The following is a 13,157-nucleotide window of genomic DNA, read 5'->3' as shown; positions in this document are numbered from 1 at the left end:
GAGCGTTTTTAGAGATCAGATTTCAATGTCGAAGGAAACTAGTCAGTAGAGATATTTATGTGTTATTGTAGTTATTGAACGGACCCTTTTCCAAAATGGTGAGTGAAATTGAGAACATTTATCATGGAAAAAATAACCCTCGCAGCAGAATAACCACCAAAAGATTTAAATCTGTCTAAACAGAATCATTATTACAAGCATTTTCACCAATGGGCATAAGTTTTAGAACTTATACACCCAGCCTTAGCTTACAGTTTTTTTTTCACTCTTCAAACAGCGCTTTCACAACTGGGTGAACGAAACTTCTTCTTTCAGAGTTTTGGCAGTGAATTTCGCTGTAGATTAATTTGAAGGTCAATAATTAACGCAATAAATTTTCAAACAAAGTTTTGGAGAAGGGTTTGTTGAGTGCCTAACATTTCAATTGCAGTAGCAGTAGAGTTTCGACGAATCGCATCAAAGCTACTACATTTTGTGTGAACATGTTAGGCTTTCCCTTATTAAAAACTTATTCCGGATTTCTATTTATCAACTGGTGTTGGTGACTGTCTCTCTTCATAACCATCCCCAACTCTTTTCTGATAAAAATTTGTCGCGTTGCTATGACGATGGCATGCCGCGCCATAGCTCATTGTACATTCAGCTAACAGTATGTTGTCTTTAGTATTTAACTATGGCCAAAGGTTTCAAAGAAGTGGGGAGTATAAGAATGGATAAACAACAATGGATAAGACATCTAAGGATTGTGAATGCAATTTATTACAGATCAGACTCTGGACTCTATGGTTATAATATAAATAATGCAAGGCAGTCCTCTAAAGGAAAACATACGTCTTCGTTTTATAACTTGTGGCATAAATGTATTCACATATCATCTGTCAGATGTTGAAAAAAAAACAGAGCGTATGCGGTGCGTTTTTACTTCTATCCTCTCTATAAAAAGCTGGAAACTATTCAGGGAAACCAAGCTATGTTTTTCTTGGTTGGGTGTATTCTAGCTTTTCGACCAACTCATTGAACGCTTCGGTCGTATTTTCTGTTAAATTTTCACTCCACTATCAGAAGAGTTTGTCGTCTTCTTTCCTGAGCCCTTGTCACTTGAAATTCGCTCGTCGGACTCGTAGTTATCATTGGTGTAGGACGGTTCGGGTTTTCTGAATGTCACCAATGACTGCCTCTTCTTAAATTTCTTCTCTTTATCGTCAATTAAGTCTGGTGCTACGGTCTCTAAAAGTCTTTTCAGATCCATAAAGTGTTGCTCCCGCTAAAAAAGGAAGAAAAATAAATTCAAACTGTTTCAGTAAACGCTGCAGCAAAAAGAGTGCGCATGCTCCGCTGCTCGAGCTATTTGAGCGTTCAGGGCTACCATTCTCCCTCTGCAAACATATGCACACACGTAATTTTTCTCCAAGTGGGTTGCACTGAGGTTATGATAACGAAAAGCGCTTTAGCAATAACAGATGCTACAAACTTCATAGCCTTGTTACAGCTGCTCTACTTCGGCCCCCAAACTCACACCTGTTACCAAAATGTTTTTATTTTAAGTATGTTATATAACGGAGGTGGCTCGACGGAAATTTTCCTGAAAACGTTGACCTTATCTGTTTCGGTTTGGGCTTATCCCCACGAAATGAAAACGAACACATGGAATTTTAAGAATGCCACCAGTTTGCCTCAACTGTTACAGTGTTATTATGGAAGTATCCTTGTTCCTATTCCCTTGCAAATTTAAAGGTTTTTTCGAGAGTTATTAGCATATGCACTCATTTTGATAATAACCATATCATATCATAAAGAACATTTAAGACCATTTACCAACGCTTGATCATAAATTAAACAGTCAAAACCAGTCCCTCCCATGCTTATTTGTGGTAGTCGATATAGCCGTTTCGCTTCAGAACTTCTCAATACTATTTAGAGACTGATATCATTTGGAACAACCTATGCGGAAATTAATAAAGCGTGTAAGTTTCTAAAGAAACTGTGATGTTGCGTCGGTGGGAGAGTGTAACAGGTAATTTAGTGTTAATAACTGAGTTGAAAACATAAATTGGCCACCGTAAAGACCTTCGTCAATCACTCTGGAGAAGGGCTAACGCTCGAAACATCAGCCTTTTAACTCTTTACGATGGCCAATTTACGTTTTCAACTCAGTTGTTAACACCAAATTACCTGCTATGTAGAAATGAAATTTTGATGCTAACCTCGGCCAACTGTTTCTTTAGCTTTGAGTTTTCCGTGGTCATATTCACTGCATTCTTGTCCATGGTTGAAAGAGAATCTGGATTATTGGCAGTGCTTTTGCGTGTATTGCTAGCCTCGTTTCCACCATCAGGTGAACACAGCTGTATAACCTTAAATGAATAATTCAAAGCCATCGATATCATTCAGGAAATTCATGTGTTTGCCTACGATAGATCAGAGAATCACAACGGCCACCCCCTTCCCCTATTAATGAAAGGGAAAGAGGAACAAATAATATTCGCCCCCCCCCCCTCTCTCTCTCTCTCTCTCTCTCTCTCCCCCTCCCTCTCTCTCCCCCTCTCTATCTCGTTGCCAGCTTATTAAAAGCTGCGGCATTAAATCCTATATTTGGAGGCGTTTTTAGTAAAAACAATTATTCCACTCGCGCCTGTTGGATATGAGATGATTATAGCCAATTTGGCACTACAGAATATCTATCATCTCATATCCAACCAGCGCGAGTCGGATAATCATTAATTAATCTAGTATTCCGTTTTCCATGTTATTGCGGCATGGCTATCCTTTACTTACAGTTATATGTACAATCTACAGCATAAGTTTAGGGACATAGCTGAGTTAAATGTTTAACAGTTATACAGTGTTGTATAACTGTTGTTTTAAACATACCTTTGGCACAAATACAAAACAGAGGGTCAGAGTTGTGCAAAAAATGATAAATACGGCTGTTATGGCAAACGTTGCATCTTGATGATCTCGAATAACGGAGGTGATAGCCACTCCGAGAATAGAGAGTATTACAACATTATAAACAGACATCCCTAAAAGAGATCAATGAAAAGTAAAGAAAAACAAGTACATTAGCTGGCGTTACACTACAGTATTTATTAATTTTTTCATTTATTTATTCATTCATTTTGTCCACTCGTGACGTTGTTCTATTTTGCTAACGAAAATGAATGGGTTTAAATATCGATAAGCAACACTGGGAAAATCTGAAGTCATTTAGATTTAGATAGTTACATGATTGGAGCGTAATATCTCGTTTTTAACAAACTATAGAAAAGATGTCAAATTTAGATTTACAGCTACAGTCGAACCTCCCGACCACCCGAAATATCAAGTCTTGGTGGTCACTTAAGGAAGGTGGTCGCTTATCAGAGGTCAGGGCATGGGGGTTCATATTTCGGCTAATTCTGCAAAATGGTGACCTGACCCTTTCGCCAACGCTTATCGAAATCTATAGGAACAACTTTAAACGGCTTGTTGAAGGTAAAAAAGAAATTGCGATCTATGGTGATTGTTTTATATTTCGGGAAACACTTCGGGAGTTCCATTTAAGCAACATCTACATTTGTTGAAACAATTTTCAGTTTCCGCTCATGAGTCTGTTAAGTGGTCGCCTACGGGACGGTTAAAGAGAGTTTAAAATTATGAACAAGCATCTCTAAAAGTGGTCGCTTACGAGAGGTGGTCACTAACAAGAGGTACATGGCCGCTTACGAGGTGGTCGCAGAGGATGGTTCCGACTGTGTGCTATTGCCAAATCCTAGAGTTTGATCATAGATGCCGCACCAAATCCAATCAGTAAAAATCTCCTTGTTTTCAGTAAAAATTTTCCGAGACGCTTTTACTTCGATATTTCCGTAGGTAAATCAACCAAAGCAGAACTTACCAATATAACGCGAGTCGTTCAAGGCTGGAATTGTAACCGCGCGTGTTTCCCACGCGAGAAAGACTCCAAAGACCAGTAGGAGGCCTTTGAAAGCGTACACAGCTCCCAGCCAATAGGAAAGGTTCTTCGATTCACAATGCTCCAGCTTGGGAATGATTTCCGTATCGTCCTCCAGTCGCATCTAAGTAAGAAAACCATGCCTTTAGTTTAACACGATCTCATTTCTTTTCTTTTTTCTTTTGTTTCTCTTTTTCATTTCCTTTCCGCATTTTTCTCTCGATCCGATCCACCAAAGTAACTCCAATGCCGACAGTTTATAGGAGAAATTAAGGGAAACAAAGATTCAGAGAGTACAAAGGGAAATAATTTCAGAATCATTTGCACCTTTACTTCTGCTACAATTACCCCGCATTGTGGAGGAACAATACCACACCTCGTCTATAAATCTCTGATAGCCTGTGTGCATTGGCTCGATCCCACTCCACAAAGACAAGAGAAGAATATCTAACAACACAATTGCTCCAACTATCAGGAACAAATGCTCATCACGAATAACCTGGGAGAAAAAAAAGATTAAAGTTCGACTCTCATCACGATTAAAAAACTGAGGCAACGATGGGGACAACGATGCAAACAGTATCAACAATTTGTTCGAGGTTGGCAGAGTGGCAAATTCAAAATTAGAGAGTGGAATGTGGAATGGGAAGGAAGGAAGGGGGGGGGGGCCTGAAAAGCAATCTTTGTTGTTGAAAGCTGGTAAAAGGGACTTAGCCATGTTTCCCACCACACTTCTAGTGCGACCCTACTGGTTCACGGAAGATCAGAATCTTACCTTCTTCTTGGGAGTTATACTTTTAAAGATGGCATGGACACGCCATGTTTTAGCGAACATTGCACCAAATGCTAGAGTGAAGCCAATGGACATGACCCAAGCCCGAGCCTTGACGTAAACACAAAAATAACAATGATATATAAATGAAATTAGTCAGTAATCAACAAATTAAGGGGAAGTTTGACTTTTGCAGAAGTTTTAAGGCTCACTCGAATTCTATTGTCATAATAGCTAAGCTTAACCGAAGCGAGCAATACTTAATTTCAACTTCTTTACACGCCAATCCTTGGATAAATCCAGTAAGAAGTTAGGGGAAAGTTTTTCACCACAGAGAGAAATTAAAATATTTTCACTAAACGGCGAAAACCAGCCGATTGCAATTTTCTTTTTGCCGTTTAGGGAATGGCCTTTTTATACACTGTCACGCTAATTCGTTGAGAGTAGTTATACTCCTAATCTCTTCATGTCATGGAAGTTGGAAGGTGTGGCCGCGTAGGCTTGAGTGCATACACACTTTACATTAACCAATTTTTCAGTAGTTTCAACTTCCAACCCAAGCAATTAACAGATATATCAACGCTTACAATGCAGACTTTCCCGTATTCCTCAGTAGATATCAAGCCGCCGTCCAATCCAAATAGAATCACTGAGAAATAAGTCATCATGCAACCCACCACGATAGCGTTGTTGAGGCGAGGGCTAGACATCTTTATTATCCTGTTGGTGTAAAATAATACCATTAGCCAGGAAATTAACTCACAGCAATGTCCAGTAGGAGAAAGAGAAATAAGCCAAATTTTTCCTTTTGAAATTCTTTTCGCATGCCTTAATGCTTATAACTAATTAACGTCCTATTCTCTCGAAAATGAGCTCTCTAATGATACCGTCTTTCTTCTAAGTCAAACGCTTCCCAATTAGTATATGCAAAATTGATACAAAGGAATGAATTTTCCCTGACGCTCTCTCCTAATCTTTCGACTGTGGAGGCCGTCATATCGATAAGCACAATCTTTAGAGCAACAATCCTTTTTGATGTCTGACAACCGCTTGCAGACGTCCGATACCGACATGTAGAACCTGCAAAGTCCAGGATATTGATAAATTACTCTGGAAATTTCTCTGAGCTTTCTGAAGTGAACTAGTCCTAATATTTGTAGGTATGGAAATAATGCCTTTACTTTAAAGAACATTTAGGTAAATATTTCGTTAAAATAATGTCGTATATATAACTACCTTCTTTCTCGATACCAAAAGTTTATTAGGAGAAACACAAGTCCAAGGAAAATTCCAAGAACAGCTAAAGTTGCCATGAAGCCATAGAGTGCTCTAGAAATGAATTTCAGCTTCTCGCTCGTGATAGTACGGTCTCGTGGTGGTCCAGAGCCTCCATGAAATAATAAACCAATAATTTTAGGAATGGAGTATTTATCCGTGTGAGGATTGCTTCTTGAGGTCTATATCATAATTATGGTCTTCTTCTGCTATGATCTTAGCTTAACAGTGTAAGGTTATGTAGGGATAAAACGCTCACACAATGAGCTCAAAAAGTTTGAGAAATATTTGCAGATGATCTGGTCATTGTAACTAATTTTCATCATTTTCGAGAAAAAAAGAAAACAAGCTCCAAGGTCATGGAACACACGAAGTACTGTCCATAAACATGCAATCATTAAAATTATTGGCCAGGGTAACTTTTAAGAAGCTTCCTATTCCAACTCCAACACTAAAACCAATTTTATTGATCTATACAAAGTAATATCAGATCTAACCTTGCCACCTAATAGGTTCTTTCTTATTCATGATGACAGAATCAGTGGCGGGGTCGTAGACAGCAACTCGTTTGCTTTCAACACCTTCATTTACAATCAAAATAAAATGATCTGATTACAGACCTCTAAAGATTTGATTGACAACGTGAAAGGTCAAATTATCTTAACACAAATTTCCTCTCGTAAGTGGTTGCTAAAATTCTTTTGGTTTTTGTTTGTTCGTTCAATGTTTCTTTTAACTTTGTTTTGTTATTGATGTGTTGTTGTTGTCGCTGTTGATGATGTTTCTGTAGTTCTGATGTTTCTTTTTGCTTTGTTTTTTTGTCTATGTTTTATGTTTCTTTTTGTACATTCTTTTCTTCTTTCAAAAGTTAATGAAACTTGTAAGGCGTTTTATTATGACGTTGTTAATGGCAAAGGTTCACTGAGGTATAACATTGCAACTCCACACTAAAATAAAAAAACCGAGACCTCAAGATTTTTTAAAGACAGAAAAGTCCGTGTCTCTTAAAATTGTTTAAACTTGATGAGGTGTTCAAGCTTACCAAAAGCGTTCTGAATAAGATTTGCATAGCTATGGTATACTCTTAGTCACAAAGGATACCAATCGTACCCGTCCTACCTTGTAGCTGTTCGATTTGGATGTATCCAATTCTTTCTCCATTCTCTGTGAAGGACACGGGACCCTAAGGCAAGACAAATCTACCTTTCAATTTATGTAGCATAGGGGAAAAACCGTTGAGGACTGTGTAAAGGAGTGGAGGGTAAATTTTCTCCTCTTTCCCCCCCCCCCCCTCCATTTTCCAGCAAAGTTAGATAATTTAAAAGACACGATGTTTGTGAAATGTTGACTGCCTTTCGTTAATTCCTTACCGTAACACCCAAAAAGCTGGTATTCTTAAGCGCTTCTTGAACGACGTCTGCCATTTCTTTGTCTGTGTAAGTGAAATTTTCCAAAAATTTCCCACGGTCTGTGATACCAAGTGCAAAGGAAGAATCAAAGTTTATTACGTTGTTGGCTACTAGAAACTTAAAGAATAAACGGTAAACCCACCTGCAAGCCGCTGTATGGATTTGTTGAGGGCCAAAGCGATCGCCCAGGTCGCGTCATATGCAAAAGAGGACTCGTGAACTGCGCTTATGTTAGTTAAGTTCTTGAATTTATTTGCATATTGTTGAGCAGTCTAAGAAAAAATGCAGCAAAATTGACATCCAGCATTTCAATTCAAAGTGATGAAGATAGGTTTTTAATAACAATACCGTAAACGTGATATCCTTATAAACGAGGTAATTATAAGAACCGAACGTGTTTGACATATAGGAAAAGTTCCGCCACTTCTGTACTGTCTTCGTTAAAAACTTAATCTAAATAGGAAAGTGGCTCATTTTTACCTTAGTCTGTTCATTTTTGCTGATTAGTATTTAAAGGGGTCTCAATGAGTCCTAACCGATTATAGAGTGCAAATGGACCAATCCTATGTCGTTACTTGAAAATTACCCAGATTTCGAAATTTTATGAACATCCGGCAGAAATGATGTCATCTGAGGTTAGCGGAAATGACGTCACAGAATGACAGAAAAGACCAGGGCTGCGCTCAGCCAACTTTACAAGTGGTAAAAAGCTTGTTGATCTGGTCGCGGCTCAGGACAAGACCAACAAACTGAAATCTTGACCAGGTTTTCTTTCAATAAAACGTATCAGTAAAGATTATTGACGAAACCATAACATTTTAATCACTACTTCATTAGTTGGCGATTGTTTTTGTTGTAGAGTACTGAGACGGTCTCACTTTGATTTCACACAGAATGACTTGTAAAATTACTACTTGGCTGATTGCAGCCCTGGTCTTTTTTGTAATTCTATGACGTTATTTTCTCTAACCATGTGTGGGTTCGTTTCCGCCGGATGTTCTATGGCCGCTAAAAATTTCAAAACGTGGGTAATTTCTAAATAGCGACTTATGATCGGTCCATTTACGCACATGGTACAAAATAGTGCTCTATGATTAGTTTAATGAGCCCCATAACTACTCTAGTCCAACTAAAACATTTAGTATCCGAATTGATGCGACATCCAGATCGATATCATAGTATTTTTCAAACTACTTTCACTTCCTTTTATTTTCAAATTTAAGACCTCTTTATTTCGCTAAGAGATTACTCACCCAGCCAGATATAGTCTTGTTCTGAGAAGTTATGTCATCTTCATTGAGCTTCATATGATCTGTCGCAAGATATCCTTTCACTGCCTGGCTCATCTCACTTGGAGAGCAATCGACATTCTCCTCATCCAGTCGTTTCTTCCACCAATTGTCATCGTACCACCCGATGATTATCCATACGAATCGCTCGCCAAACATTTGTTTTTTGTAAGCCTAGAAGGAAAGTGGATTTAGTACCGAATTTCTGTGATAACAACTTAAGCGAAATACTGGGCACCGGGAAGTTACGAAATACGTCAAAATTACAGATATCCAAATCGCTTTATCATAACAGCTAGTTGTTAAACTGACTTTTCGGTTGCATTTTTGCGTCACAAAAATCGAGCTCGAATGAAATCTTCATGATGAGTTAATTACAGGTAATTCGGTATAAGTTATATAAAAATTAATCGATGGTGCAGATCAGACCACTGAAGGAAAATTACGAACTGAGAAATTGTTCATTTGAGCTGGTCTTTTGACACCATCACCAAGAAAATGAAAGATTGAAACTTTCTTTACAAACAATCTCTAATGTGATTTGAGGCTAGTTTTATCGAGCGTAATATATAAGCTTAAAATGTCAGAAAATTACCTCGCAGAAAACTTGTCTTGCACCAGACTCGTAGAAACTTCCGATGATGATCCTCGCTCCTTTTTCCTAGAAGTAAAAAGTTACTGTAATTAAATTTCCAAAAAACTCAAAAGTTACAGCCAAATCACGGTCAACGATTACTACTCCGCAATAATAACTGTGTTACCATGATGTTCGCTAACTGGCGAGCTGGTTTCCCGGTGAAGCTTTCTCCTGCTACAACCTCAACCTTCATTTTAGCAAGTAGCTTATGCAGTTCTTTTGTGGGCTAAAAGGAAAAAATCAAACTGGCAGTTTGTCTGTGACCCTTTGAATCTCTATCGAAGTGGAGATAACCGCATTTTATTCTTCACTCAGGGTTTCCTTATCATTAAATATTGAGTCATTAAATATCACGTTTCATCTATTCATTTGTTCATCATAAATGATTGCAAGTCTAGCAGTTCCTTTGGTGCTGATAGAAGAATGATCTTGTTTAGCAATGTAGCACTTACTTTGTCTGCACACAAGTTAAAATATCGTGCGCCGCAATATGTAATAGCCATACCTGTGAAAATATTCCCGATGGTTCGTTCTGATGTAGTGTGGCGACTCTTTTCCAATCGTACTTGGACAAGAGCGCGGCACGTGCTGGGTTGAACGCTAAGTCTGACGAAATAGTGCGGAAAAATCGAGGGTAAAGTTCACGGTTGCTTAAAGCTGGAGACGTGGACGCGTAGGACACCTGAAAACCAACCACGGAAATCAGAACTTTTTTAGAGGCCTCCAATAAAAAAAAAATAAAGATTTTTTGTCATGTGTGTTTGATATCGCCAATCAGCTGCTGACAGCTGCTAACACGTCACTCGCCTTTTGCGCCAATCGGTCAGGTTGATTAATGAACGACCAAGGCCTTCAACATTCTCAATCCATGGTTGTTTGTCGGAATCTTCGCGGATTATGGGTGCTAAAACACTGAAAAATCCGTATCGCTTACAGACAGTGATGTTCAAACTTTCTTAGATGGAGAAGAGCCAAAATACGAAACGAAAATCCGAAAGTTACGTATTTGTTGGCTTTGGTAAAGGTAGTTCTCGTGGCCGAGAACGAAAATGACAGCTGGAAGATTTGCTAGAGGCCGCTTTTGGCTATTTACCTGAAAGATTTCTTCTGTTGGTAAGGACAAAGTCAATAACTAAGAATTTTGTATCTTAAAAATCACACCCATTTTTATTTTTTGTAGTAAATCAACGCATTTTTTTCTTCTTGAGCCTTAGCGCCGACGCGGTACGATTTTTATTCGGGGATTGTCGAACATTTTATCTTTATTTAAAAATGAAGTCAAATTTTTTTGTCAGTAAAAAGCTACTGTGTTTATATAACAAAGCCTTTGGCTCGTGCTTCTCGACGCTTCTCGCGTGTTCTTAAAAATTCTCAAGTGCTTAGATAACTTAACAATGCACTCGGCGATTTTTTTATTTCTTTATTAATCATATATATATATATCACGCAGAGGAACCGAGAGAGAAGTTGTCCATAACTTAACAACAAGATAAGCTCATTTTTTTGTTTTGTTTTGTATCGTTTTTAGAACTGCACTTTGTGGGGCTACTCAAACTTATCACAATATCACGGAACAGATAGCGAGTTGCGTTACAAGAGTTTATGCATTTGTGATCTATGATGTATCCCGCGACGGCTTTTGCTAGTGTTTAAAATTAAACTGTATTTATTTATTTACAGTTCAAGATATGCTCAAATCTTACCTGTACTAAATTCCAAAATTTAGCGGTTTCGGCTATCGGCTGAGAGACTGGAGAGAAAGCTGCCCCGAGAAGCATTATTTTGTTCGGCTCTTTGTAGATGTGGTCGTATAGCATATGCATTCCCACTCCAGGGTCACACTGAAATTGTCAAATAAAATCCATGAAATACAAGATATTGGTCTCAAGATACCCCTGAAACAATTTTGGAAATCAGTGTGTATCAAAGTTACCCGGCCTGAAAAGGTTTTTTTTCTGTATTCTTCAAAGATGCTGCGCTACTCTCACGACTAATAGGATGAAATTAAAGCAAGTCTCCACCTCTGCGTTCGCGCTTTCGCACACTTTAAGCTTTGCGCCGATTGGTTGTGGTGGTTCCTACAGTTAACAATTATTCACCGAAGTGGAGGTGAATAGCGCGGGCGAAAAGCACTTTTCTTTTGTGTGGTATATACTAATTGTAATTATTGGCATATTTGATTTAAAAGTGCTTTTAATCGGTCAGGAATTCATAGTAATTTAACACAGACAGACCTTTGTATCGTTCAATACCATCTCCAGTCTATATCCAGGTAAGACATCTTTTCGGTTATTGATTTGTTTCAGAGCTAAATCCATTACCAACTTAACAGCAAATCCACCGTCCCAGCAAGGTCCGCTTAATGGTGAATAGGAACCAATCGTTAAGACTTTCAAGTCATCAGACGAAACTACAAAGACAGAAATCCAAGTAAATGTCATTAATAATAGAGGATTTCCTTAGAGAACAAGAAAACATTAAAAGCCTCAGTGGAGGGTGACTGAGAAACTTTATATATTCATACTTTGCCAAAAAGAGCTCAATATAAACAAACAAAAGGATCCTTAAAAAAACCCTTGCGTCTTTTCAGTAATAGCTACAGGAATATTTTAGAGTACGTCAGAATACTGAGCTGATGATGCCTGGTTTCGAAAATTGCTGTCAACTTATTCCAGCTCGTTATGCTTATTATTATTATTATTCGCAAATAAAGAAATTCTGTCGCTATGTTTGGTTCCATTTTCTCCAGCTTCATAATTTCTTTGGAAACTCTGATTCGGTAAGTTATAAACGAAAAAGCATCAGGATGGCTCAGGGATTGCTAAAGATGAAGAATACTAAAAAAACAAATACGAATGGTAACTGGAGGTTCAAATTTGAATTTTAAGCCTTTCACGACGAGCAAACTACAGTTTAGTCCTTAATAAATTCTCCTTTTGAAAGGCCAGAGAATGTTTAAAGATTGCTTTTGCCACGAGATACCATGCTACTGGGTCACGTAACGCAACTAGAATCTTCGCTATCGGATAACAGAGTTTACTTCAGTCATTAGAAGACATGCACACAACCAAATTTGCAATCTAAGACATCGCGGTAGAAAAATTCCCATCCAACAACGTTGCCTTGTTTTACAATTTCTACAATAGTGTACATGTCACTGGAACGTATTGTTTGAAAGGCATACACCACAAAAGAACAACACACGAGACTAAAGAAATGATGTCGTTGTTAAGGTAAGACGAAAGTTTACGCTTTCGTCCTCCGGATTTGTTTCAGTTGTCACTCACCTTCGCTCAAAGTACAACATAAAAAAACGAACAAAGATTTCGCAAAGACTATCCTCAGACCCGTCATGTTTTAGGACCAATTTCTAATTGCCTTCACTCGATACAAATCTGTGGTATTTTAGCGTGACTAACCCAACAGGGAAGTTTTGGTGTTCATAATCCAAGTGTTATCTTTCTCCAGGAGAGCTTTTAGTAATATATACCACATGTACAGCAAACGAAAAACGTCATACAGTGAAGCTTTCCCATCCAAGTGAACTCATTCAAAACAGACACTGTTGTGTTGTGTGATAGCATTCCTTTTGCACTTTGTTGTCACTTTTCGCATAAATCCGCTTTCAAGCAAACGTATCTGTCATTCAAGCACCCTCAAGGTCATGTAAACATATGAAACAATTCCAATCTGACTGAGCTATTTAAGAATACCTTAAGGAGCCTTTTCCGCCAAATTGCTTTGCTATTTTTTACTAATATGGTTGCCATGAATAAGCCTCTGTAGTCTCCAGACTCGTGCAGGAAACAATGTGTCCGTCAATGAATCAGGCTTTTGTCCT

General features: G+C 38.2%; 1 protein-coding gene across 1 annotated transcript; it reads right to left on the bottom strand.

Moving 5' to 3' along the window:
- Positions 1-750: 750 nt before the first annotated feature.
- Positions 751-12,899, bottom strand: LOC131790269 (gamma-aminobutyric acid type B receptor subunit 2). The gene is made up of 19 exons (XM_059107456.2): positions 12,604-12,899; positions 11,551-11,726; positions 11,020-11,157; positions 9,822-9,998; positions 9,441-9,542; positions 9,275-9,340; positions 8,644-8,853; positions 7,533-7,662; positions 7,352-7,449; positions 7,101-7,164; positions 6,479-6,562; positions 5,943-6,093; positions 5,294-5,426; positions 4,710-4,817; positions 4,311-4,433; positions 3,878-4,058; positions 2,872-3,023; positions 2,205-2,354; positions 751-1,264 (listed from the first exon to the last, which is right to left on the bottom strand). The coding sequence occupies exons 1-19, from the start codon at positions 12,668-12,670 to the stop codon at positions 1,040-1,042; spliced, it is 2,535 nt and encodes an 844-aa protein (XP_058963439.2). The 5' UTR covers positions 12,671-12,899; the 3' UTR covers positions 751-1,039.
- Positions 12,900-13,157: the final 258 nt, after the last annotated feature.

Source organism: Pocillopora verrucosa, chromosome 1, assembly GCF_036669915.1.
Source record: "Pocillopora verrucosa isolate sample1 chromosome 1, ASM3666991v2, whole genome shotgun sequence".
Lineage (NCBI taxonomy): Eukaryota > Metazoa > Cnidaria > Anthozoa > Scleractinia > Pocilloporidae > Pocillopora > Pocillopora verrucosa.
This window is presented reverse-complemented; position numbering and strand designations above follow the sequence as displayed.